This window comes from Lepidochelys kempii, chromosome 22 (genome assembly GCF_965140265.1).
Source record: "Lepidochelys kempii isolate rLepKem1 chromosome 22, rLepKem1.hap2, whole genome shotgun sequence".
Taxonomy (NCBI): domain Eukaryota; kingdom Metazoa; phylum Chordata; order Testudines; family Cheloniidae; genus Lepidochelys; species Lepidochelys kempii.
The window spans coordinates 14,514,769-14,539,867 of record NC_133277.1 but is presented as its reverse complement, the minus strand read 5'-3'; the positions used below and the strand labels follow the sequence as shown (position 1 = coordinate 14,539,867).

The following is a 25,099-nucleotide window of genomic DNA, read 5'->3' as shown; positions in this document are numbered from 1 at the left end:
GGTATAGATTAGCAAGCTACCACCTTTGCACTCCCTGTATTCTGAGGCTGGTGAGGGCCCACTGTAAGTTATAGCAGCCTCAAGGTCACTCCGAATTTCATTCCCATAGCTCACTATGACTCTAGGAACCAGTGCATTCCAGCAAGACTCTGGACTTGCCTGGCAGATGGGAACAGTCCTTATGCCCTGCTTGAAGTCCCTCCGCACAGAGGAATTCATAGGGTGCCATTTCTAGCCCCATTTATTTTTCCAGATCACTGCACTGGGGCCTTAGCGTAACTGAGAATCAGGCCCTAAGAAGGAATGCAAAGGAGGGACTTACGAATCCTCCAGCTCTCTCAGTTGGTGTCTTGGAACCTTCACTCTCTGCCACGCCAGGGAAGGACTCATATCCCCACATCAGGATGTGCCAGAGACCCCATATTTGGTCAATGACACAGCACCTCACTGCCTTAATTGGCTCAGAAGAGGAATGAGTTTGCCATCTGTTGACTCCCCACAGCTAGCCCAGGCAGTAGCTGCAGCAGACTGTATAACACACACAGTCCCCCTTCTGACATCATCAGAATAAGGGGACTTTCCCACAGTGCCTGTAGCATCGAGGGTTGATCAAGGACTTGGTTACGGAAGGGGGACCTAGGGCCAGATTCATTCCTGATATAATTCCACTGAGCCAGTTGAACTGAGCTCTGTGTCTTCAACATTGTACAGGACCTTGAAACACTCACGGCTCACTTCCCCCAAAGCATACAGGATGGGACTTTATCTGAATGGGCAAAACTTCCCATGGACTGAAGCAAGTCGGGCATAGGAGTGCATTGGCCAGGTTGCCTAGGTCAGCAGAACCCCTAAAGCCAGCCCTGGAGATGAGTGTGTTTTTTTGACAATGATCCCCTGGCATCCTACGTACCAGAAGCTATTACATCCCTGAAACTTCCTGCAAGGGCTATAGCAGGGGTGACCAAACTGTAGACTCGCAAGCCACGTGCGGCTCTTTTACTGTTAAAGTGCAACTCACACGCCCCCCACCCACTCCATTCTTCGCCTACCAGACAGAGGTGGGGGGGAGATCGTGACCTCTACCTTGAAGTGGGGTGGTGGGGGTAGGGGCTTCTGTCCAGCAGGAAGGAGGGGTCTTGGGGCTTCAGCCCTGCAGGGCACACCTGCTGGGGCTGGGGGCTTCAGCAGGAGTGGGGCTGAAGCCCTGAGCCCTGGCTCCCAGCAGATGTGCCCTGGCTCTCAAACTTCTGAAGACTGTCATATGCGGCTTGGAGGGCCAGTAAATTCGGCCGCCCCTGGGCTATAGCATCAGAACTATTCTGGGAATCCAAGGGGGACTGGCACAATGGTTGCGAAGTGCACCCATCTGCCATAAGGGTGATCCCCTGCGGTTAGTCATTCTCAGGGTTGGCACTGATATTGGTTTCACAGATGAACTCTGAATGAACTCTTAATAATCTGGTGCCATAAAATATGCTGCCCAGAACAATTTCCTGGTTCACTGCATCAAGAGAGGCTAAGGCATTGTCCAGATTCTTCACTGCAGAATAACTATGATGTGAGCAATTGAAATTCAAAGCAAATGCGAGATTAGAGCTAGATTTATTCCTCATTCCTTTTAAGAACTATTGTTGTTTTACATACTTACAGCCCTTCCACCCCCAAAACTCTCCACAAATGTTAGTGAGAGGTTTAAAAACTATGCACTGGATTACTCCACCCACTTTTGAAATGCAGCCCCCTCTGGGGTGGAACACAGCAGCTGGTTAACAGCCCACAGCAACACAGCACAGCAGTTTATGGCAGGAGGTGACCCCTGTTATTTCTAGATAACAGAGTAGCGATGGCAGCATGTACTACCTTCTTCTGGGCAGTGCTTGAACTGGGAAAAGGCTTCAGGTATGCCCCCCTACCCCCGCACTCTTTTTCTTCAACTCCACCACCGCTTTTCCAGCAGTGGTCTTCCCCCAAAGCCAAGCACCGGTGGTGAGAAATAGGGGTCTGGCACAATCACATATCCCCCCAGCTGAAGCACAGCCCCAGGATGCTTTAGGGCTCAGCCTGTCCCTTCCCCTTATCCAGGTTTTCTCCCATCGCCACTGGCCGTTCTTGGTGAGTTATTTTCACATCCTTGATTCTGGCCTCCACTTCCCCCCCAGTTCGGGGAGCCTCTACACTCAAGATGCCATCATGGGACAGCGTGGCTTTAACTCGCAGGGGGTCGACATCCAGTGGGAGGATGTATGTCCTGGTGAATTCCCGGGAGATGAAGCCATGGCGGTCAGCTTTCTGGGAGTGCTGAGCTGTTACCTCCAGCAGGTTGTCCACTGTGCGGACGGCGATCTCGTCAGGCAGGAAGTGGCAGACATCCAGAAACACCTGGAATTTGTGCTCATTGAGGTTGATCTCGGAGATCCCTCGGTCCAGCTGCTTGTTGATCCGGGGTCTGATGTAGTACCCATGATACAAAGTGGGGGCTAAAATCTCTGCAGGGGACACACCTGAAAGAGACAAAATGAGGAGCAGAGGGTCGCTTCGCATCCTGGGATGGAGAAGAGCAACAATGAGACCAAGATAGGCAAAGGGGAATGTTAGCAGGACTGGCAGAGTCTGGGACTTGGCAAGCAGCTGTGTGGGCTCTGTGCAAACCCACCACTTCTGTTGTACAATGGGAACTGAGTCACTAGCTTAGCCTCCCCATGTGTCACTGAAATGCTGCATGCAGCCCACTGAGTGCCACCCCATGCCACACACCAGCTGCACCCATCAGCTCTGCCGGGGCTGACATCCATCTGGGGGTCTGAGCTAGGAGCGAGAGAGAATAGGTGATGGGTGGGGTGGGTGCTGTGAGGAGAGGAGCCCACAGCCAGAGCTGGACATGGAAAACGCTGAATGCAGAGATACTGGCATGAAGAACTAAAGCCTTTTGTGTGGCACTGACATCAGGCTTTTCTTGGGGCTTTTGCCTTTTCACACTGTTGTGCTAGCACTTGGAGCCTGGTGAATGGTTCTGCTGCCTCCTGCATTCTTTCCCCTCTGGCTGCTGCTGCTCTGGCTTTGTCCAGAACCCACCAGCTCAGCTTTTCACTGCGCTGACTGGGGATGCAAAATCTCCCACCAGCAGCAGCTCTTTTCAAAAGCTCCTTAATCCAACGCCTGCCAGTCAGATTCCACCACAGCCTGTCCTGGGCAGTGGGCTAGGGGAGCTTCCCCTGCTGCTAAGGTCTGCAGCAGCCGCTGCACCAGGCAAGGGGCAGAGAGCTTGCTGGCTAAACAGTCTTTCAGCTAATTAAGGAGAGAACCAATTTTTCCTAACAATTTTCAGGCAACTCTTTGCAATAAAAGAGCAAGACCCTTCTCTGGTATCTACACAGCGTCTTCATGACCTCTTTGGCATGGGCTGTGCCACGTGGATTGGCTGTTGATGGCAGCAGGGGCCCCACCAGCAGTCCGGATCAAAGGGGAGGATTTTGCTCCCCAAGTGCTGTTTGTGCATGAATAATAAAAAGGGAGGGAGGGGCAAGGAAAGCGGGAATGAAACATGCAGCCATGAAGGGAGGGAACTAGGAGAAAGATCAAGAGCATGATGGCTCCTAATTATTCTGGAGGCGTCTCCTGATGCCCCTTGACCTGTCCTGGGCCCCATTAGCTTTCTTGATGATTCCAATCCCCCCACTGCAGCTGCTTATGTGTCTATGCAGGGGGGCTGGAACAAATTGTATAGTGGGGGGTGCTGAGAGCCATTGAACCAAACTGTAAACTCTGTATATAAGAGAAACCACTTCAAGCCAGGGGGTGCGGTAGCACCCCCAGCACCCATAGTTCCAGCACCTATGTGTCTGCAGGAAGTGATGTCCCAAGGGATGCACTCCAGACAGTCTCCTGCACTAGGAGAGAGCAAAAGTGAAGCCAGATGGGAGCCCGGCCTCTTTCTTACCTTCCCCAAAGTTCTGGTCATAGATCTTGCTGGGGTTGGCAAACTCATACTCCGTGCTCATGGGGTAGGCATGGGGGACCGTCCGCTCAGCCATGGTCTGTCAGGGAAGGAACCTTCAGCGTGCTCGCTGCCTCTGAGAGTGAGAAGGCTGCAGATTGTAAAGTTTTAATCGGGTGAATTCCATAGGGAGGTGTGTGTGATAAAGATACCGACCAAAATAGACACACAGGCCCAGGGACACTTAGCCAGGAGGTTTCAGAGTAACAGCCGTGTTAGTCTGTATTCGCAAAAAGAAAAGGAGTACTTGTGGCACCTGAGAGATTAACCAATTTATCTGAGCATAAGCTTTCGTGAGCTACAGCTCACTTCATTGGATGCATACTGTGGAAAATACAGAAGATGTTTTTATACACACAAACCATGAAAAAATGGGTGTTTATCACTACAACAGGTTTTGGAAAGCGCCTCACTGCATTCCTGCTGGGGATCTAGCCACAGTCTGCAGACAGGGAGGGGCTGCGGCTATTGGGTGGCTAAGTTTAAGGCTCCAGAAAACGAAATGTGCTGTCATGATTGATGGAAAGCCAAAGGGCTAGGATTCCCTGCTCCAGGGTACTGGATGTGCTGGGGCAACCGGGCAGTGAAGTGGAATGGGGGAGCCTGCAAGACTGGAACTGGGAGGCATAGGCTGAAGGGGGCTCAAGGGAAGGTGAAAGAATGGAGGCACAGCCTAGGCAGAGTTACATGGGGTTTCCACTAAGGGGCGGGCATGTGCTAGGAGCTGAATCAGGGCTAGGTGCTAGCACCTCCTGAGCTCTGATCCCATCTCTGACCAATGATGTGTTCTGTGGCCTTTCCCCTCATTGTGCTGTGCCCTTCCCATCTGCAAAATGGGGTTAACACTGCCCACGTGCCTACCCCTCCACCCGATGAGGATTAATTAGCTAATGCTGGGGGATGCTTTACATAGTGTTACATTTTTGTCCAGTACCCTCACATACAACACACATCTTGACTGGAATCCAAACAGGCTGTTGTGTTCTTATTGGCTAAAAGTTTAAATAAAAAGTGATACATTGTTGCAACAAATGTTCTAGCCTCCACCTGGGCTTGATTAGCCTGGAGTTCAGAACTGTGCTGGGACACGGGGCATTTTGTGGGAAGTAGCAAGGCCCTTCTCCAATTCACTTCCTCATGAATCATTCTCTGTTTAACAAAATCTAAGGGAGCCAGATTTCCAGAGGTGCTGAGCAGCCACTAGCCAGGATTGAGTCTTCATCACGCAGTGGGTGTAAAGTTCTGTGTGCATGTGCTAAATAGTTTGAACACTTCCCCCAACTCCACCCCCACTCCCTGCCCACTTGAAAATGAGCCTCTAAAAACTAATGGGCTAAAATGATCCCTGGCCTTACTCTAGTGCCAGGGTTTCAGTGTCACAGAGATGGATGCAGTGGAAATGCCTACGACAGACAGGCCTTAGTTATTTGGGAGCTGGATTTGTCCCAGATCCGTGTTTAAAGTCCTGAATGGGTTGGTCCCCACATAAGATCCTTGTGCTCTGAAACTAGAGCTGCCTTGAAGGCTCCAAGTCTCCAAAGCACAGAGTCATGTCTTTCTTGTTTCCATGATATGCAATCCAAGGAGACACTTACAGCCTGGGCTGTTGCTGCCCCCTGTACCTGCTGCCCCCCTTGTCAAGAGCTGCAGGATTGACAGCAACCTACCCACCCGGCAGTTGGAGCTAGACCCTGGAGCTGTGAGGGAAACTCCCCCCGCCCCCATGGGTCAGCCCCAAGCACAGGAAATAGCACTGGGGGGGGGGGCCATGGTCTCCACTCACTTATTTCAGAGTAACAGCCGTGTTAGTCTGTATTCGCAAAAAGAAAAGGAGTACTTGTGGCACCTTAGAGACTAACCAATTTATTTGAGCATGAGCTTTCGTGAGCTACAGCTCACTTCATCGGATGCATGCCGTGGAAACTGCAGCAGACTTTATTTATACACAGAGAATATGAAAAAATACCTCCTCCCACCCCACTGTCCTGCTGGTAATAGCTTATCTAAAGTGATCATCAGGTGGGCCATTTCCAGCACAAATCCAGGTTTTCTCACCCTCCACCCCCCCACACAAATTCACTCTCCTGCTGGTGATAGCCCATCCAAAGTGACAACTATTTACACAATGTGCATGATAATAAAGTTGGGCCATTTCCTGCACAAATCCAGGTTCTCTCACCCCCTCACCCCCCTCCCAAAAACCACACACACAAACTCACTATCCTGCTGGTAATAGCTCATCCAAAGTGACCATTCTCCCTACAATGTGCATAATTAAGGTGGGCCATTTCCAGCACAAATCCAGGTTTTCTCACATCCCCCCCACCCCCATACACACGCAAACTCACTCTCCTGCTGGTAATAGCTCATCCAAACTGACCACTCTCCAAGTTTAAATCCAAGTTAAACCAGAACATCTGGGGGGGGGGTAGGAAAAAACAAGAGGAAATAGGCTACCTTGCATAATGACTTAGCCACTCCCAGTCTCTATTTAAGCCTAAATTAATAGTATCCAATTTGCAAATGAATTCCAATTCAGCAGTTTCTCGCTGGAGTCTGGATTTGAAGTTTTTTTGTTTTAAGATAGCGACCTTCATGTCTGTGATTGCGTGACCAGAGAGATTGAAGTGTTCTCCGACTGGTTTATGAATGTTATAATTCTTGACATCTGATTTGTGTCCATTTATTCTTTTACGTAGAGACTGTCCAGTTTGACCAATGTACATGGCAGAGGGGCATTGCTGGCACATGATGGCATATATCACATTGGTGGATGTGCAGGTATACGAGCCTCTTATAAGTCAGAGAGAGGAGGTGTGATTCTGCTGTCACCTAAAGTCAATGGAATTTACATCAGTTGCAATAGGTGAGCGCAGAATCGGAGCCAGTGAAGTTCATAGGCAGGGCTGCCTGCTCCCTATTAATATGATTATCTAGGCACCCCAGTCTTTGGCCAAGACCCCACTGTGCTAGACACTGTACAAACACAGAACAAAACCACAGTCCCCACCCCAAAGAGTTGTCAAGCTACCCAGGGCTCTACCTGTCCCTGCCTACATGAGATGTGTTCGTGGAGAGCCCCCAGTTCACCCAGCAGAACCCTTTCAGTTGTAACAGAAGGACGCTCTTCCCTTGGGATTTACCGATGGAGATCCGAGTGTCTCTGTGGAGCAGTCTGGTGGCCAACCCATTGGAGCACAAGTGTGCAGACCAGAGGAAGGGGACTGTAAGGAGAAAGTTCCCAGCAGTGCCTTTGGGGAGGTGCCAGCATGCATACATGAGCCACACCCATTGAAAGAAGGGGAAGAGGAAGGAACAAGTGTGACACCCAAACAGAAAGGAATGAAACCAGAAATACAGCATTGCTGTCAGGCTCGGCGGCAGCTGGCGAGATGACGGGCGGCTGCACTCATACCATCACTGCATGTTCCTCGATTATCCTTAGTAATCAGACTCACTCAATGTTAAATTTAACCCAGTGGCTTATATGAGTCACTTTTTATTCCCAGTAGCGCTATGAATACAAATAAGGCTCAACTCCAGGGTGAGCAGGGGTAATGCACCAGAAAACTTGGATGCAAACCTGGGTGAGGTACTAGCAGAAACACATGCATGGGACAAGGTAACTGGTGATTTGCTCAGGACTGGCACTTCAAGGGCTTCTGCAGGTCAGGCTTGAGGGGCAGCAGCAGATCCATAGGGAGGCAGTGGCAGGGCTGGATTCTCACTCTTGTTGCTCTCTGAGATGTTCCGGCTCTGAAAGGTCCCCTTCCACCTTCTCTTCACTTGTGAACTAAGCAGGATCAGAGCACAGCTCTGCACAGGAGAAAGGATCCTGTCTCAGCTCAGGGCCCAGGCAGCACTTCTCCTTGTTCCTTCGGGACTCAGTGCTTCCAGGCACAGTGGCTCTGCTGGTTAGCTGGCACACAGCTGTGCCATAGCCAGGTCTCACTGTGGCAGTTTCTTTGGGTGCTGCACATTAATTCCCAGCATCCATCCTGAGCAGCTGCATGCACACCATGGAGTCAGTAACACAAAGAAGGAAGAGGGAACAGCAGGGCCCTTGGGTTTGGCGTTGGTCTTCCCTCCACTGTGCTCTTGACAGCTGCTGCTGGCTAAAACTCATGAGATTCCATCTCCCCTGGGGAGGCACAGAGATTGCAGGAGGAGTGTCTCCTGGAGCCTGTCTGTGAAGATGGCTTATCACTATTAGGAATAATAACGGGCTCCTCTACAGTGCCTTTCATCCAATAAGCGTTCCTTAGATTGTCAGTGCTTTGGAGCCGATAGATAGAAGCACAGCGTGCGTGTCTGGGGAGCATGATGGTGCATTAATAGCATTTTAAAGGCTCTCCCAATACAGGTGGTGCCATTTATGTAACAGGTCAGTCTGAGCTCATACCTCGACTGTGCTGAGCTCTCACCTTTCTCCAAATCTCCATTCAAGTGGCTTTAGCACTGCGGAAAAGACAAAGGTGCTGGGCTGACATACACAGGGGGGCTGAGATCCTCTGTTCGCCCTTAGAACAGGCACAGAGCAGCAGCTGTTGAAGGTTCACACATACATTTTGCCCTGCTGTCTGCTCCTCCACCCTGTGGGTGTCTTGCCAGTGTCCTGTAGCTGTCCCCCCACCCCCCAGTGGGGTGAGAGAGAGAAGGGAAGAGGCCAGTAAGTAAAAACTGCTGAGAGGATGATCAACATTTTAGATTCAAATCTGACTTTTATTCCTGGTTTGCAAAATAGAGACAAAACTAAAAAACCCGTTAATACACGAGGGGTAACAGATCTGTACTGGCTGGTGGGAGGGGCAGGCTGGGGCAGACAGACCCTCACCAGCTGGGAGGGAGGGGGGTCAGCACGGACAGACATGCACCAGGTGGCTTGTGAGGGGGTCAGGAGGGGAAGACCTGTACAGGCAGGAGGGGTCAGGACAGACACAGATCATCACCAGCTGTGCGGGAGGTTGGGAGGGACAGAGTGATCTAACAGCATTTTTCTGACTGTTTAAGTCCTGTGACTAAAGCAGGCCTGCAGCTGCTCTTCTGTAAGGATCGGCAGAGCCATCTCTAGGCTCATGTGTAACTTCAGGAACCAGATTCCAAACACGATGAAGACAACGGGCCCTTGTCACTTTCTGTGTGAGCCAAAGATAGGAGCTGCATTGATCCTCCTGGCATCTGAAGCAGCTGGGAACATCAGCCAAGCCTGGGGACTCTACAGATAAACAGTGCATGGGGGTGTGGGGCTGGGCAGCTCTGATTCTTGCTGACCCACTAGGCTTTTTTTCCCCCCTCCTCCTTAGCAGAGCATTCAAATCCCCTAGATAATTGACTGGCCACTGCTGAATGGAGCAGACGGAGAGCGGGGATAATAAAACTCCTGACATCACCCTTCCAGAGAGTTCAGCAGGGGGGCGAGGCCTGGACGGCAGTGGGTATAAAAAGCCCTGGCACACCAGTCCTTGAAGAACTCTGCTGCACATAAATTCTTACTCTTCTCCCAGATAAACACAGATGGATATCGCCATTCACCATCCCTTGATCCGCAGACCTCTGTTTTCCTTCTTGACACCAACACGAATCTTTGACCAGAGCTTCGGAGAGCATCTCTCAGAGTCTGAGCTGTTCCCTACCTCGGGTGCTCTCAGTCCTTTCCTGCTGAGATCCCCCTTCCTAAGGACACCCAGCTGGCTAGAGACGGGATTCTCAGAGGTAATTTTTCTCTCTTCACATGCTTTGTTGTGTGCTGCGCATGCCTCTGGCTGGATCTGGAGCCAAGAGCCCAGCCTGGCTCCCCAGGGAACCCCTGGGAAGCTGCTCATAGGTTGCTATTAGAAAAAAACTTGGGGAAGGGAGCAACTGAAGGTGCTGTCCTTGTGTCCCTCCTCCCTGTGTCAGGCAGGATTCAGCCCTGCAGGCTCTGACCGGCATTATACTTAGCCTCAGTCGCATCTGTGAATCAAGCACCTTAAAATGCTTCACTAATGTCAATTAATTAAGCATCACATTCCTCCTGTGAAGTAGGTAAGTGTTATGATAGCCATGGGACAGAGGGGCAAAGTGATTTGCCTGAAATTTCACAGCAATCAGCAGCAGTGCAGAGAACAGAACATGGGAGCCCTGAACTCCCAGTTCACTCTCCTAACTATTACACCACACTCCCTCTGGGAGAAGGAATATACCCAGGAGTTCTGACTCCCCGTCACCTGCTGTACCATCTTGATCACACTTCCTCTTTCCTTTCACAGTTTTCAGCCATTGCTACGCGGCACAATTCCTTATCTGCAGCTGTCATTTCTCTGGTTTGGCTTCACTTCTGTTGAATCACAAAGGAGAAGTAGAGATTTCTCCTTAAGGATGTTGAGGAGGCATCAAATCCTGGGCATCCTCTTGGTTCATAAAAAGAAAAGGAGTACTAGTGGCACCTTAGAGACTAACCAATTTATTTGAGCATAAGCTTTCGTGAGCTACAGCTCACTTCATCGGACTCTTGGTTCATGAGTCTCCCTGGCCTGATTGCCAAACTAGAGTAGACCCTCCTGCTTACCCCACGGCCTCATTCTTCGGCCCTGTTTCACTCTTATGTTTTAATGCTGGTTAGGAAGGTGAGATCTGCACCCCCTCTGTAACCATACCGATGCTGCTCTGTGAAGTGCGCAGCAGGAGGTGCTAATGCATGAATACTCCTTTCTGAAGCCTGAATGCAGCACCTGAGTTTCACTAGCACAGGGGGTACAAGTGCTGAGCTCACTTCCAAACCTGTATCCCTCTCCCCCGAGAGTTTAGTGCCTTACTCTCAGGTTTGAGTGACACGATACAGTACAGCAGTGCCTATGATTTTATTTTCCTCACTCAGGTTAGGCAATCTGTGGGTTGGCAGGCATTTGAGAAGCACCTGAATTATGAACAATCAGACTGGGAATGACATTGGCCAAGCCACAGAGTCTCTTCTATCTGCACAAAGGGTTAATTAGTTAAACAGAAGAGAGTAGATTATCACACCTATCTGCAGGGAACTGAGCATTAGCAGGTTTCTGGCAGAATCTAGTCTAGAAGGACAAGCAGACTGGGGTTCTGCTCTGCAAAGTGACTGCAAGTTGGCATGATGGGCTGGCTCCATGTCCTTCATCTTTTGATATATATGGAGAAAAATTGCTCAATATACAAGGAAAAATATGTTCATTGTAACTGCTGGCCCAGCAAAGTCTGAGATCTGAGAGTCATGCTGGGCTCATGCATAATCCTCAGTCATAAAGATTCTGTGGGCCAAACTCTGCCTTGTGTAATGGAGGGCCTTGCAACTGAGACTTAGCTTAAATAATTCCGGTGATGCTGCAGGAACCCTGTGTTTGTACAGAACCTAGCACAATAGGATCCTAGTCCATGACTGAGACTGCTACGTGCTACCGCACTAGAAATAAATAGTTACAGACTCTTTGGCTCCCTTTCCCAGAGGTGTGCTGATCTTGTAGGGCTAACAGGTGTTAAAAGCAGTACAGTCCTAAAAACTGTTCCTAAGACAATCTGGTCAGATGTGGATGCATATGGGGCAGATGTGTTGGATAACAAGGGCCAAGTTGCACAGACTCCCTTTGCAGAGTAGAACTGCATTTTAAGAAAGGTGCAAAAGGAAATGCCCCTATCCCCACCTTGTAAATAATTTGCCTGCTCCTGGAGGATCATCTTCCTCTCAATCTCAAGGTTGAGCTAGAAAACAGTCCTCCCATGCTTCCCTGCTCCACTGCATCTTTGGCTCGCATGTTTCTAATGAGCCTGAATGTGAAGAATGCCTTCATCCAGGAACTGGTGCTGTAGGGAAAACCTTAGTAAAGAACAACTCTCCGTAGCCTCTCGGGAGATCAGTGTGACTCCAGCACCCCAGAATATGTCACTGTTGGCCAATCTGCTCCAAGAACAGTGTCAGTGGATGGCTGATTGCACCTAGCACCACTTGGATAGTAGTAAATGCAGACATCCCAGTGGGACTTCAGAAACAAGTTTGCCCCATTTGTATTTAGTTCAGGCATCATATCCCCATGGGGCAAATGCCCTCTTACTTGGCATCTGGTACCTTGCCCAGACCAATAATTAGAGGGAAAGTTCTCAGAGGAATCAAACCAACAGGACGAACTGGCTTTGCCTTAATTGCAAACGACGGTGGCACAATCCCTGCTGTTGTCTGACTGGGACCTGGAGAAACTCCTGGGAAGTCTATTGAGAACGGGATCTGGCTAGCTCCAGCAGCACAGTGGGCATATCTACTGCTGATTTTCCCTCTCTGACCAGTTGCTTCCTGCACCTGAGGTCAGATTCATCCCTGTATGGATACACATCAGGGGAGACAGTGTGTGCCTTCCTTACTCAGGCCACCCGTGCAGGCTGGGGCAGTCCAAGTTGTGCCCTTGCTTCAAAGCCCCATATGGGGAGGTTCAGAATCCCTGGGAGGTAAGAACATGCTGACTTACACCCTCTCACCTCCAGAACTCCCGAGGCACTTGGGGTTGCTGCAGAGGTGGCACAGAGCTGGCAGACCCTGGGCATAAAAGCTCCTTTTGCCAGGGGTATTGTGTAGTAGAGACAGCATCTGTCTGTCTTATGTTACAACCCCTTTGCGGCAGCTCAGCTGATGCAAAGGAGCTGCGGAGAATGATGAACCACCAGACCCTCAGTTCCCACCAGCACTTGGCATCTTCCTCTCTGACCTTTCAGCTCAGACAAGGGCTTGGAATTCCTCCAGGAGAACACAGAGGAGAACTATGCATAGAATCTCAGTAGTTAATTTGTAAGAGAAGAGCCAGGGAAATTCTTCCCCCAAAACTGCCTGTTCCCTGACCCTCAATATCCCCTCTGCCCTTTCCCCCATTCCATCTTCCCTATGGTTCCCCATGACATTTGTTAAGCACTAGTTCCCTGAGTTGTCAGACTTCAAGACTTTGTCCGAGTCTCCCTCCTTCAACGGAATTTCACAGATAAATCACTGCAAAAGCTGGCAGAGCCCCAAGTTCACATTGCCAGGGGCCCCGCACAAACTTCCCGCCTCCACGCAGCAAGTCCTTCAGCTCCAGCTCTGAATTGCTGCATGACAAGTGCCCATTCATCCCTCCAGGCCTTGCAGTTAGGAGTGGGAGGCAAAAAAACAGCTGCTTTGATAGCAATGCCCTAGTTGAAACACACTGGAGAGTTAGTAAACAACAAGCTTGAACCTTCTCTCAGCCTGGTGTAAATCAGGAGTCGCTCTGCTGAAGTTACATGGCTGTGAGTGGCAAAACAGGCCCTGGGTGTCTGAAGTTTTCAAGGGCATTGACAGCAGTAGGCTGTGAGCGAAGAGAAATGCAGGGACAGTCTGAAGAACTAGTGTCTAACAAGGTCTTAAAGGGACACTACCCTCTTGAAAGTCCCATTGCTGGCTGGAAAGTTTGTGTCTATTTAAGGCTCATCCAAAGTCCCTTGAAGACATAGGTCATCTTCCTACTTCATTGGACTTTGCATCAGACCCAGGGGTACAAATAACATCTAGGATTACTCTAACTGAAAGACATTATGGGGATATACTTTTTTCTCTTCATTTTCTTGACTTAGTGCTCAGACCCAGTTACCTGTTGAACCAACTTCTGTGTGTTGCTTGGCACCAAAGCAACTCTTCACTCACAAAGTGTAGAGAGCTCAGTGTAATTAGGTTCAGCACTCTAGATGGAGGAATCTTGTTCAAAAACTAAATTTTAGGAAGGGAAACCCAAACAATTGAGGAAGCAAAGAGACCCCAAGTCAAAAGTGAGGAAACTGAACTGCTTAGAGTCAGCATGGAGGCTATTTAAGCATCTCATAACAGTCTCAGAAGGCATGTACATCCCTCAGCAAAAGAAAAATGAATTAAGCAGGAAGGCAAGAAGGAAAACAGTTTGGCTAAATGGCATGGTCCAAGAAGTTATTCAAGTCAAACAGGTACACTTCAGAAATGGGACATCAACCCTAGAGCATCCAATAGAATGCAGCACTTCCTATACCTGGTAAAGGAAATTAAGAAGGCAAAAGATTAGCAGGGGGTGACTCAGCATTTCATACCAGGACAAATACTGATAAATGTATTTATCAATGATGAGGGCTTAGGTGGCAAAATTTGCCAATGACACATTAGTTAGGTTAGTCAAGACTCTGACTATACAGGGGAAAATGTGACCTGAGTACACACAAGGTGGAGTCAAATGCACAGTTGTTTTCTCCAGTGCTGACAAGACCGCTGTAAATATCAATAAGGGCAGCAGAAAGCCCCAAATAATTCTGTAAAAGAATTACAAACAAATAATAATAGATCATAAAAATTGATCATATGTCAATTTATTGATCAATTTCTAAAAGTTCAAGTTACAGTGTGCCCCTTTAACACTCCACAAGGAAGTATTTATCCTCCGCTAGTCAAGACAAGAAGGCAAAGGCACTCAGATAATACAGGGATGCGCAACAATAAAAAAACCTAGGTAGACAGAGACAACCCGGCATGACTGGGATCCAAGACTGAAACAAAGGGGCAAGTTAGACAGACTGTTCCTGCCTTAGTCAGCCCTTGAGGGGCAGGGCATGTTGGCCTCCCAAACTAGGGCTTGGTTCTACATCACTAAAATTCATAGGCGCTTTTCCGTTGACCTGCCTGATGCCGGGTGACACCCACAGCTAGCACTGGAGCTACTCTTCTCTAACCAGCCCCTTGGTTTGCAGATGCGACTGGAGAAGGACAAGTTTTCCGTAAATGTCGACGTGAAGCATTTCTCTCCTGAGGACCTAAAAGTCAAGGTGTTGGGGGATGTGATCGAGGTCCATGGGAAACACGAGGAGCGCCAGGTATATCTGCTCTGTGGTAAAGTCTGAACTGCCCCTGCACCTGTTAAGCAAGGATCTAACAAGATGGCAAAACCACCTTGTTGCCTGCTACTCTGAAATAATTTCTGTTCACTTTCATTAATCATTTCATTCTAACAAAGATGCCCATGTCCCAAATACATCCCCCTGACCTATCACAGCCTGGGCAGTAGCGGGGCAGAGATTATTGCTGTGAAAAACCATTCATAAAATGAACATTTCTGAACCTCTCTCTTGTTGGGAAGGGGCCAGGAGTGCAGGGATGGGAAAGCCCGAGTTTGGAGATTATTGAACTAATTAAGTCAGTTAACAATGAAAAGAATTTTAATACCAAATGATGTATCAGACACTACCTGTATTGTTAATCTTCACGATATGTTTCTCTGGCAAAGACCCATAACAGCAGCTTGCACATGCAACTCAAAGGGTTGAATTTTGCTCTTGGTTACCTGAGTGCAGCTCCTGCTGAAGTTTGGCCCTTAATACCTATGTGACAGCTCGGAGGAGGGTGAAGTCAAAACTTCCTAGGAGCAAAGGAGCAATAGAGTGCTGTACTGGAGATCAGACGCTTAGGAATCTGTGCATTGTAATGTACACTGAGACCCTGGGGAATGGCTGGGGGTGGTACTGGCCATTTCTCTGCCTGAAATGTTTAAGGGGACAACAGTAGAACTCCGACGAATAAGGGCAATCTGATGAACTGAGTTAGGAAGCAAAAGCCCCACCATGAAATGAAGTTTGTAGGGTTCTCAAGCCTGCTACCAGCTTAAGCCTGGACAGCACAGCGCAGTATCTGAATTCAGTTTAGCCCTGCCACTTTGCCAAGGTCTCTCCAGACAGTGATGCTCCAAACTTTCTGAAACATTTCCCTTTTGGGCGGGAGCTTCCCGAACTTGACCTCAGCTCAGGGGGAATGTTGTTAGTTGGAACTGAGCTGGCACATCAAACCAGGGCTGTTCTTTTCCTTCCCTTTCAATAAGGATGAGCATGGCTTCATTGCCAGGGAGTTCAACAGGAAATACAGGATCCCAGCAGATGTGGATCCTCTGTCCATCACCTCATCCCTGTCTTCGGATGGAGTCCTGACAGTGAATGGACCAAGGAAACAAACCGATGTTCCCGAGCGCACCATTCCCATCACCCGCGAGGAGAAATCTGCCATTGCAGGGGCCCAGAGGAAGTAGAAAGCTGTATGAAACCAACTTTTCCATCCAGGAAAACCTTTCCATTGGATGCAAGCAGCGTATGCTGTACTGACTGGCCATACTTATTTATTTATGCTAAGGAAAGAGAACAAGCTCATTTGCTAACAAATAAAACATAAATAAGCATCTTGTGGTTTTGTCTTTGAATGTTAGGGTCTTGCATGTGGTGTCACTGCTACTATAGCAAAGCTTGGTAAGACTGGGCCTTTGGGATATATGCATGCAATTACTTATTATTTGTACTGTGATAATGTCTACAAGCCCAAGTCATGCACTAGAAACCCACTGTACTAGGTGCTGTACAAACACAGGACCAAAAAGATGGTCCCTGCCCCAAACAGCTTACAGTCTAAGATACTATTGGTGTCCAGTCTGTAGGAAGCAGCATACATAGCCTGATTTAGACAGACTCCCCCACAGCCCACAGTGTCCCCCATAGCCAAGCCAGCTCTAAAATGTCTTCATATACCTCTGGTGCCAAACCCTGAAGATTTTATTTGATGTTTGCTCAGCCCTTCCTTGGTGTTTGCTACACCCTTGACTTGAGTGGGAGTTTTGACTGAATAAGGACTGCAGGATTTGATACCTGCATAATGAACCCGGAGAGCTGGAAATGGCAAGATGCTGTATTAGATGCTCACAAATATGAATGGGCCAGTGGTATTGGTGGGGGGAACTGGACACAGAACTGCATGATACACAACAGCATCATCTCCCTGCTCTAGGCCAGGCCCAAGGGACTGCTGTGCTTACTGGGACTAAAGTGAATCCTCCTACTGAGCATGGAGATCAGGAACCAGCAGCAAAAAGCAAAGCCTTTCTCCGGGCTCCTCAGTAGCTTCTCTAGTTTGTGTTGGCCACAGGCTAGGAGGGTGATGATTGAACCTCCGACATTGGCCCCATGCTCCCATTCTCTTCCTCTCGGAGGCACATAGGTAGTGGGAAGCTGAGAAGAGAGTTGCCTCCAGAGGACTCTGCAAGCTTCAGAGGGGGCAGAAGTTTAGTTTGAAGCTAAATATACCCCCCCGCCCCGCACTGCCCCTTTCCTACAGGCTGATGAGGGAGGAATGGGGGGCTCAAGGAGCTAGTGAAACATTTAGGGGCTCAGAGGACATCAGGCTTCATGAAACCAAAGTCTCCCCCAGCCTGAGGCACTAAGGAACACTTTGCGGTGCTGATTTCACTTTATATGCAGACATTTTTTGCTATCACCTAGTTCCATGATCCATTTTTCCTCAGTATTTCTGTCTGGATCAGACCTCTACAAATCCCAGATTCCTGCTGACTGTGTCTTACTAGTATCAGAAAAGTTGCTCTGGGGGAAATGAATTTAATTGGTTCAAAAACTCCAGGACAGCCTAAACCCACTCTAGTTATGGGCATTAGATGACACTTAAGGGAGGAAAATTTGATTAGAAATCTCTAGAATGGCCCATGTTGTGAGGAAATGTGCAAAGGCTGCAACTAATTCAGAGCAGACACAGGTTACAGTTGCAAAGCTGCTGTATACACAGTTACAGCAACAGCAGAGATAAATGTCCTGCTCTCATGGTACAAATCACATCACTCTGAAACTATGCAGCCAGTGCCCTTCAAACAATAAATAGCAGCTGACGTATAAAATGTTCAGCTGATTGTAGAGTGATATAAAATGCTACAGAGTTTGCCATCAATTGTCACCAGCAGCTCAACCCTGAGGGATGCTGACAAAGGGAAAGCAATGGTAGCATTGATCCAGTTTAGTCTGTAACTCTAGCACAGAAGGGAGTAGAGAGAATTGCCATGTGCACATCTGTCCCGTGATGTACGAGTGGTGACATTTCTATTAGACTCTAAACTTCATTTTCTCAGATAGTTCATTATCTTCGCTTCACTAGACACATGAAATATTTCAGAAGTGACAGATTTTGAAGCCAAATATGCCATTCCCTAGGGCCTTAAAGTGACAGAAATAAAATTAAATTAATCAGATTTTGTGGAAAACTAACTGGTCACACTTATAAACAGGCACTTGCTGATGAAATTCAGTTACATTTTTAAAACACTCTCGGGTCTATTTGTCTTGGTATCATGCCACGGGAAGCCACACTCTCAGCAAAAGGAAATGTCAGAGTCCTCTGTGCAAAGTAAAAATTAAAATGTCAGAAGGCAGAAATAACATATGGAGCGACAAACAATAGGGCATAAGCCTCAGAAAGCATGTACTTGTCACTCTGATGCCCTGTGTTTTAATATCAGAAATGTTTCACGACTTGAAGGATGGTCCCTTAGCAGCAAACAGGTTGGAGTCATTCTAACCACTGGGCTGATCTCAGGTTAACCGCCTCTCTCTGCTCCTATTGCTTCTGCTGTGCCCCCTCCTGTTCTTTTCCCCGAATTTCACAAATGAGGGGAGTTCTGCCTTGAGGAGGTCCGTAATCTATCATGTAGCAGGACCGTGCAGTCCGTTTAACTGGAGGGGGTTCCAGCTCAGGCTGGTGTCCAGGAAACCAATGAGGTTCTTGTTTAAATCCTGAGAGCAGAAAGGAGAAAACTGATGAGTTAAAGGCAAAGCAACGAGAAGGCTATTGTCAGGAAATGAGACAACAGAAAGAACAAATCCAGGGGCAGACACAACTTCTACCAGCCTATTGGGAAGCGGAACACGGGTTGAAGGATACTATGCACTCTCAGCCAGTTGGCATTGTCCAGGGTTTTATCATAATTCCTGGACAAAGAACACACTGGAAAGATCCTGTATAAGGTGCTAGGGTCCCATAGCATAGGATTTCGAAAGCACCTAAGTGCTATCCCATGCTAGGTCAGGAAAGCCAAACAATCCACTCAACCGTTCTGGAAACATTGCCAGATTTAAAGGTGCAGATTATGGAGCTTTTACATCTTGCTCTGAAGAATCAGGTATTGGCCATGGACAAAGATGGGATACAAGACTAGACAGAGCTATGGTCTGGTTTGGCGGGGCAGGAGGTTGGGTACTGGAATGGAAAGGCCAGGTGTGCTCTGACACAGATAAGAGTCAGGGATTCCAGACTAGATGGAGTAGTATTTTGATCTGTTCTTGTAAATTCTGTACCCATCCCATCTCTCTCTCCAGAGAGAATTTGGTCCACAATGTCAGTCTTTTTATCCATTATGCTTTAATCTGATGATACTGTAAGCATGTTCTGCTTTAAAATGTTATACCCATATGAATATTCCTCATGTCCCTTCTACAATATCGCGTGTAAGGTGAGAGATTAGCAAAATGTCCCTAGCTGGAGTGAAATGTCTTCATAGCCGTCAAACACAGCCGGAAAATGAGATTGAATAGATAGAGGGATGAGCTGTTTTCTGCAAAGTAGATGTTTGTAAGGGTCTAAAACTGATGAGGCAGAGGGTCAGGAGCAACAAATAGGGATTTTGGATCAAGAGCCTCACATGTAATTTTGATGAGGAACTTTAGCCTCTCAGTCTGAAGAATATAAAGAGAACACCCGAGATACAAACACCACAGATCCTGTGGGACTGGAAATAAGAGCTACCATTTAGATCTAGGGGCATGACTCAGTAGGGAATGGACACGCTGGAACTCTGTTTTCTTCTCTGAGCATATGATTGTCATTTAAAAACTTCTTTTTAGCTACCACACAGATCAAAGTGACTACACTTCAGTTCCATGCACCTACTTCTTGAGCCGTGATGCCTTTCCTTGTTGTAATCTGATGAATAAATTGATTCAAAGTAGTGAGCATACTGAAAGGAAAAGCCCATGTTTAGTGCAGCAAAATATAAGTAAACAAACATCTAATAAAAAAAATACTGCATATCTGTTAAAGGAATAGCCTGCTCACCAAAGCATCTGAAATCATAATCCCTCTTTACACTCTGGGTAAGCTAAAGGCCACTGCAGAATGGACATGCCTGTAGTTTTGTCACATGAAACCTGATATCATTAATGCCAAGGAGCCCAGTGATATGGTGAGGGGAAGAACCATGAGTCCAAAGCAGAAACAGCTCTGGCCTGTGAAACACTGCTGAGTTACGAGTGGCTCAGACCATGGCACAAACTGAGTTCAGTGGCTTTGCGGAGAGTAACTGAAGGGCAGAACTTGCACAGTAACTTGTGGCTTACAGATTCTGCCCTTGAGTCACTAGCTAGGGGCAGGACATTAACAGCAAAGGAAAGAACACCAGGAACCAGGTGAAAGTAAAGTGAGTGGAGCTAAGAATGGCCAAAGCTGAGTGAGACTGGGCCTTTTTAGTGATGGATCAGAGGTTGGGTGTTGGAGAGCAAAAGGAAATTTCTCAAGTTCTTGCCCCTGCTAATGGGGTCAGGGTGGAGCAAACAGTGAATGAAAGAGGCTGTAGGGCTGGGGCTTTTGACGGTATCTGCTATTTCACTTTTAGAGGTCAATCAAAAGGACAGGAGGAACAGAAAGTTTGTACCTGGGAAGGAAGCGGTTTTGGCTGCGCGATTTTCTGGATATCATACCGCTCCTGGTTCCAATTCCCCATAAGGGTTTTCTTGGAGTAGGCATCCTCATTGGTGGTGCATCTCCAGCCATACTGGCTAAACTTGGAGGTGCTGTTCCAGTCTGTCCACACTTCTGCATGGCCGGTGGCATGTATCAAGGAGCCATGGTGAGGGTTATAGAAACAAGATAGGGACATGACCTAGGAACAGAAACCCAAAAACACATTGGGGATGTCCCTGATCTCTGAAAAGACAAAACAGCACTCTTTAAATATGTTCCCCACCCTCCCAGCAGCTGGGCATGCAGCTCCCAACCCTTCACTTAGCAGAGCAGCATTTATTTCTATCAATGCAAAAACTTTAATTTGAATTTGTGTGTGTGCATGTGTTTGCAATTTATCTTTCCTTACTTAGATAATAACACTTAGTTCTTTTCAGCTTCATCAACCGTCACAAACTATACTAGACCCTTCAGAATAATATTATCCTCATTTTCCCCAAGGCCACAGCGAGCTGTCTGAGCTGGGATTAGAATTTGTGAATTGCAAACTCCACGTCACCTGTTCAGACCTTTTCCTATTTGAAGTCTTTTAGGGTTATTATTCGAGTGATACTTAACAGAGTTTCCTTCCACTGACTGGAAGGATAGCTAATGACAGGAGGATAGCTAATGTGAAGCCAATTTTTAAAAAGGGCTCCAGAGGTGACCCTCGCAATTAAAGGCCGGTAAGCCTGACTTCAGTACCGGGCAATCTGGTTGAAACTATAGTAAAGAACAAAATTGTCAGACACATAGATGAACATAATTTGTTGGGAAATAGTCAACATGGTTTTTGTAAAGGGAAATCATGCCTCACCAATCTTCTAGAATTCTTTGAGGGGATCAACAAGCATGTGGTTAAGGGGGATCCAGTGGATATAATGTATTTAGATTTGCAGAAAGCCTTTAACAAGATCCCTCACCAAAGGCTTTTTAAGCAAAGCAAGCAGTCATGGGATAAGAGAGAAGCTTCTCTCATGGATCGGTAGCTGGTTAAAAGATAGGAGACAAGGGTAGGAATAAATGGTCAGTTTTCAGAATGGAGAGAGGTAAATAGTGGTGTCCCCCAGGGGTCTGTACTGGGCCCAGTTCTATTTAACATATTCATAAATGATCTGCAAAAGGGGGTAAACAGTGAGGTGGCAAAATTTGCAGATGATACAAAACTACTCAAGAAAGTTAAGTCCCAGGCAGACTGCAAAGACCTACAAAAGGATCTCTCAAAACTGAGTGATTGGGCACCAAGATGGCAGATGAAATTCAATGTTGATAAATGCAAAGAAATGCACATTGGAAAACATAATTCCAACTATACATATAAAACGATGGGGTCTAAATTAGCTGTTACCACTCAAGAAAGAGATCTTGGAGTCATTGTGGATAGTTCTCTGAAAACATCCACTCAATGTGCAGTGGTAGTCAAAAAAGCGAACAGAATGTTGGGCATCATTAAGAAAGGGATAGATAATAAGCCAGAAAATATCATTTTGCCTGTATATAAATCCATGGTACGACCACATCTTGAATACTGCGTGCAGATGTGGTCGCCCCATCTCAAAAAAGATATATTGGAATTGGAAAAAGTTCAGAAAAGGGCAACAAAAATGATTAGAGGTATGGAATGGCTGCTGTATAAGAAGCGATTAATGAGACTGGGACTTTTCAACTTGGAAAAGAGACAACTAAGGGGGGAAATGATAGAGGTCTATACAGTCAAGACTGGTGTGGTGAAAGTAAATAAGGAAGTGTTATTTACTCCTTCTCATAACACACAAACTAGGGGCCACCAAATGAAATTAATAGGCAGTAGGTTTAAAACAAACAAAAGGAAGTATTTCTTCACACAACGCACAGTCAACTTGTGGAACTCCTTGCCAGAGGATGTTGTGAAGGCCAAAATTATAGCAGGCTTCAAAAAAGGACTAGATAAATTCATGGAGGATAGGTCCATCAATGGCTATTAGCCAGGATGGGCAGGGATGGTGTCCCTAGCCTCTGTTTGCCAGAAGCTGGGAATGAGCGACTGGGGATGGATCACTTGATGATTACCTGTTCTGTTCATTCATCCCCTACAGTTCAGAAAGAGGTCTCCAGATTTTCATTTTGATAGTGAATCAGAGTGGGGATTGAGAGTGGATCCTAATTCAGGCAGCTGAATTCCAACACTGGAAAATTCTAGTCTTTGAAATTAGTCAGTTCCTCAGAACTGCAAAATACACACGTTGTTCTGAGCAAGAATCTTGGGACATGGCTGAAGATTTCAAACATCCCAATGTTTGGATCTGGAGTTCTGGTTTGGGCCCTTTTGTAGAGAAAAGAGGTTTTGAAAATAGAAAATAAAACATTATTATTACAATTTATTTGTAAGGTGTTGACAATGGACTCAGCTCCACACAAGATACAAAGGAAGACACAGTCCAATAGCTGGACAGCTCATGAACACAACAGGAGGCCCGAAGGGTGGTGCTAACCTTGGCCCTGATTCTGCAGTGATCTTCATCTGGGTGCTTAAAGATTCTCCTCGCCCCTATTGGAGGCTGCACTTTTCAGAGATGGGTTAGTATTTGAGGTTCTTGGAAGAAGAAAGCTTTGAAAAGGAATTCGAAGAATGTGTTGATGGTGAATGGAAAAAGGAAACGAATCTACAAAAGTCTATGAACAGAATCAGATCGCCTAATGTTTTCCGAAGAACACTATAAAGGATCAGGAGCCAAGGGAGACATGGATACTAGCCCTGTACAAAAAATACCTCAGACTCTGTGGACTCTGATGGGTCCAGTGACATAAGACTCTGCTCCATGGCACACAACTGTTCTGGAATCACAAACCCTGCGTCCTGTTCTTAGCTATGCAGTTCATCCAGGGGTCTCAGACAAAAGTTCCACACAGGAACCTCAGAACACTGGTGTGGACATGAGTGCAGCAACTTTACTGGGTTGGTGTAGCTGATATTAAACATCCAAAGGCTGTACCAATGGAGGAGGCGCAGGGACCAGGAGCTGTGGCAGGCAGCCAGAAAAACTGATTTGATCACGTTTATGAGCTCATGTCCTTATCATCAACTAGTGCTGATGTCACCAGCTACTGTGAATCTGTGAAGTGAGACGCTTGTAACACTTTTTGTTTACTGAAAACTTTTGTGAGCAGATGTTGCCAGAGCAACGCATCTGGACACTTAGCAATGACTTAAAATTAAACATGTGCATAAAAGCTCCCCACGCGGGCAGCGAGATCAGCAGCCAGATCAGCTATATTGCTTAGCTCAGTAGCTACCTCCAAGTGCCAGAACACTACCCAGTAGTCATTACTAAGCCTCATGTATGGTGATTAGAATTAAAAATGTATCACTTGAGTTAGATAACTAACTCCCCCTCAGCATGGACCTGATCCAAAGCACACTGAAATCAGTTAAAAGACTTCCACTGATTTCAGGAGGCATTGGATTAAGCCCTATATGAAGAAAAACTCTATTTACCTAAGGCCAAACAGGCATGTGAAATCTCTATTACAGAATGAGTATTATATTGAAAAGTTAGTGTCTATACAGAGGTTTGAGGCTGAAATATGCTATCTCAGGGCTAAGGACTATTGTTTAATCAAATCCAAAACACATCTTAGTGTAATGTTCAGGTTACAACTTGAAATGCTGAAAATTCTGGAAATGCAAACCATAAATTGGCGTGTTTTATGGGATACACTTAATGGCCCAAACAGTAACACACAGAGCTACACAATGAATCTGGGAAAGGGGGCCAGGAACTATTCCCCACGGGCGACATCGCCGAATTAGTATGACAGCTGGAAGGGAACAGTAGTACAGCTCGGTTTGTTTAGAGGTGTAACGTTAACCATACTACTTGAATGGAGTGTTTTGTGCCGAATTTCCCTGTTTGTTTTGCTTATGCTCAAACAGACTGGTGAGTCTCTACCGTGCCACAAGGCCCCCTTTTCTTTTTGCGGATTCAGACTAACACGGCTGCGACTCTGAAACCTGTCTGTTTTGTACAGAAGACAAAGGGACAAAGAATAAAACAAACCAGAGGCTGGGCAGCGGAGAAAAGAAAACGCTTTCAGAAGCCGCAAGCGCCTGAGTGACCGTGACCTGCAAGGTGAGCTCTGCCCATGCGGGGAGGACCGCTCTCCGGGCAAGGAGCGCCTACCAGGCAAGGTCCGCAGCGCCGCAGGCAGAGAGACCTGAGCACAGGGCTCCCATGCTGCCAGCATTAGCTCCTTGGTCACTGCCCTCTGCAAGGCCCCGGCCAGCCCACTGCACCCAAGCACGCCCCTCCCACGTCTCTGCCCGGCTCCCCCTTGCACGACGGGGGCCCCCGCCGCGGAGCTCGGGCCCCGCCGCGGCCCCCAGAAAGCCCGCCTGCCAGGCCCCGCCCACCGATTTGGCCCCGCCCACGCGCACGACAGGCCCCGCCTCTTAGCTCACCCTGACCCGCCCGTGACCCACAGACCACGCCCCCTAGCTCCGTGGCCGGGCCCTGGGGCGATGAAGTCACCGGCGGGGACGTTACGCGTCCCCACGCGCCGCCGGGGAAGAGGAG

General features: G+C 47.6%; 3 protein-coding genes across 5 annotated transcripts; 1 reads left to right on the top strand and 2 right to left on the bottom strand.

The window, feature by feature from the left end:
* Nucleotides 1–1,613: 1,613 nt before the first annotated feature.
* HSPB2 (heat shock protein family B (small) member 2) lies at nucleotides 1,614–25,034 on the bottom strand. 2 transcript variants are annotated; one of them, XM_073320894.1, is made up of 3 exons: nucleotides 24,985–25,034; nucleotides 3,938–4,085; nucleotides 1,614–2,501 (listed from the first exon to the last, which is right to left on the bottom strand). In XM_073320894.1, the coding sequence occupies exons 2-3, from the start codon at nucleotides 4,029–4,031 to the stop codon at nucleotides 2,050–2,052; spliced, it is 546 nt and encodes a 181-aa protein (XP_073176995.1). In that variant the 5' UTR covers nucleotides 4,032–4,085; nucleotides 24,985–25,034; the 3' UTR covers nucleotides 1,614–2,049. The 2 variants fall into 2 exon arrangements, with proteins under 2 accessions (XP_073176995.1, XP_073176994.1); XM_073320893.1 differs by lacking the exon at nucleotides 24,985–25,034 and adding an exon at nucleotides 20,479–20,561.
* On the top strand, nucleotides 9,357–16,179 carry CRYAB (crystallin alpha B). Its single transcript, XM_073320895.1, has 3 exons — nucleotides 9,357–9,706; nucleotides 14,708–14,830; nucleotides 15,829–16,179. Exons 1-3 carry the CDS (start codon nucleotides 9,509–9,511, stop codon nucleotides 16,030–16,032), a joined length of 525 nt encoding a protein of 174 aa, XP_073176996.1. The 5' UTR covers nucleotides 9,357–9,508; the 3' UTR covers nucleotides 16,033–16,179.
* CFAP68 (cilia and flagella associated protein 68) lies at nucleotides 14,355–25,072 on the bottom strand. 2 transcript variants are annotated; one of them, XM_073320896.1, is made up of 4 exons: nucleotides 24,985–25,072; nucleotides 20,479–20,706; nucleotides 19,719–19,785; nucleotides 14,355–18,565 (listed from the first exon to the last, which is right to left on the bottom strand). In XM_073320896.1, the coding sequence occupies exons 2-4, from the start codon at nucleotides 20,701–20,703 to the stop codon at nucleotides 18,390–18,392; spliced, it is 468 nt and encodes a 155-aa protein (XP_073176997.1). In that variant the 5' UTR covers nucleotides 20,704–20,706; nucleotides 24,985–25,072; the 3' UTR covers nucleotides 14,355–18,389. The 2 variants fall into 2 exon arrangements, with proteins under 2 accessions (XP_073176997.1, XP_073176998.1); XM_073320897.1 differs by lacking the exon at nucleotides 24,985–25,072 and adding an exon at nucleotides 24,584–24,614.
* Between the last annotated feature and the right edge of the window lie 27 nt (nucleotides 25,073–25,099).

What these genes read in the sequence shown, in the direction of transcription:
- HSPB2 (XM_073320894.1), bottom strand. Translation starts at nt 4,031, where the DNA reads ATGGCTGAGCGGACGGTCCCCCATGCCTACCCCATGAGCACGGAGTAT. An exon ending in TGACCAGAACTTTGGGGAAG is followed by an intron (nt 2,502 to 3,937) that starts GTAAGAAAGAGG and finishes TGTCTCTTTCAG; the next exon opens with GTGTGTCCCCTGCAGAGATT.
- CRYAB (XM_073320895.1), top strand. Translation starts at nt 9,509, where the DNA reads ATGGATATCGCCATTCACCATCCCTTGATCCGCAGACCTCTGTTTTCC. An exon ending in TAGAGACGGGATTCTCAGAG is followed by an intron (nt 9,707 to 14,707) that starts GTAATTTTTCTC and finishes CTTGGTTTGCAG; the next exon opens with ATGCGACTGGAGAAGGACAA. An exon ending in GGAAACACGAGGAGCGCCAG is followed by an intron (nt 14,831 to 15,828) that starts GTATATCTGCTC and finishes CCTTTCAATAAG; the next exon opens with GATGAGCATGGCTTCATTGC.
- CFAP68 (XM_073320896.1), bottom strand. Translation starts at nt 20,703, where the DNA reads ATGTCCCTATCTTGTTTCTATAACCCTCACCATGGCTCCTTGATACAT. An exon ending in CAAAACCGCTTCCTTCCCAG is followed by an intron (nt 19,786 to 20,478) that starts GTACAAACTTTC and finishes TTTTCCTTTCAG; the next exon opens with TATGCTCACTACTTTGAATC. An exon ending in AAGGCATCACGGCTCAAGAA is followed by an intron (nt 18,566 to 19,718) that starts GTAGGTGCATGG and finishes TTCTGCTCTCAG; the next exon opens with GATTTAAACAAGAACCTCAT.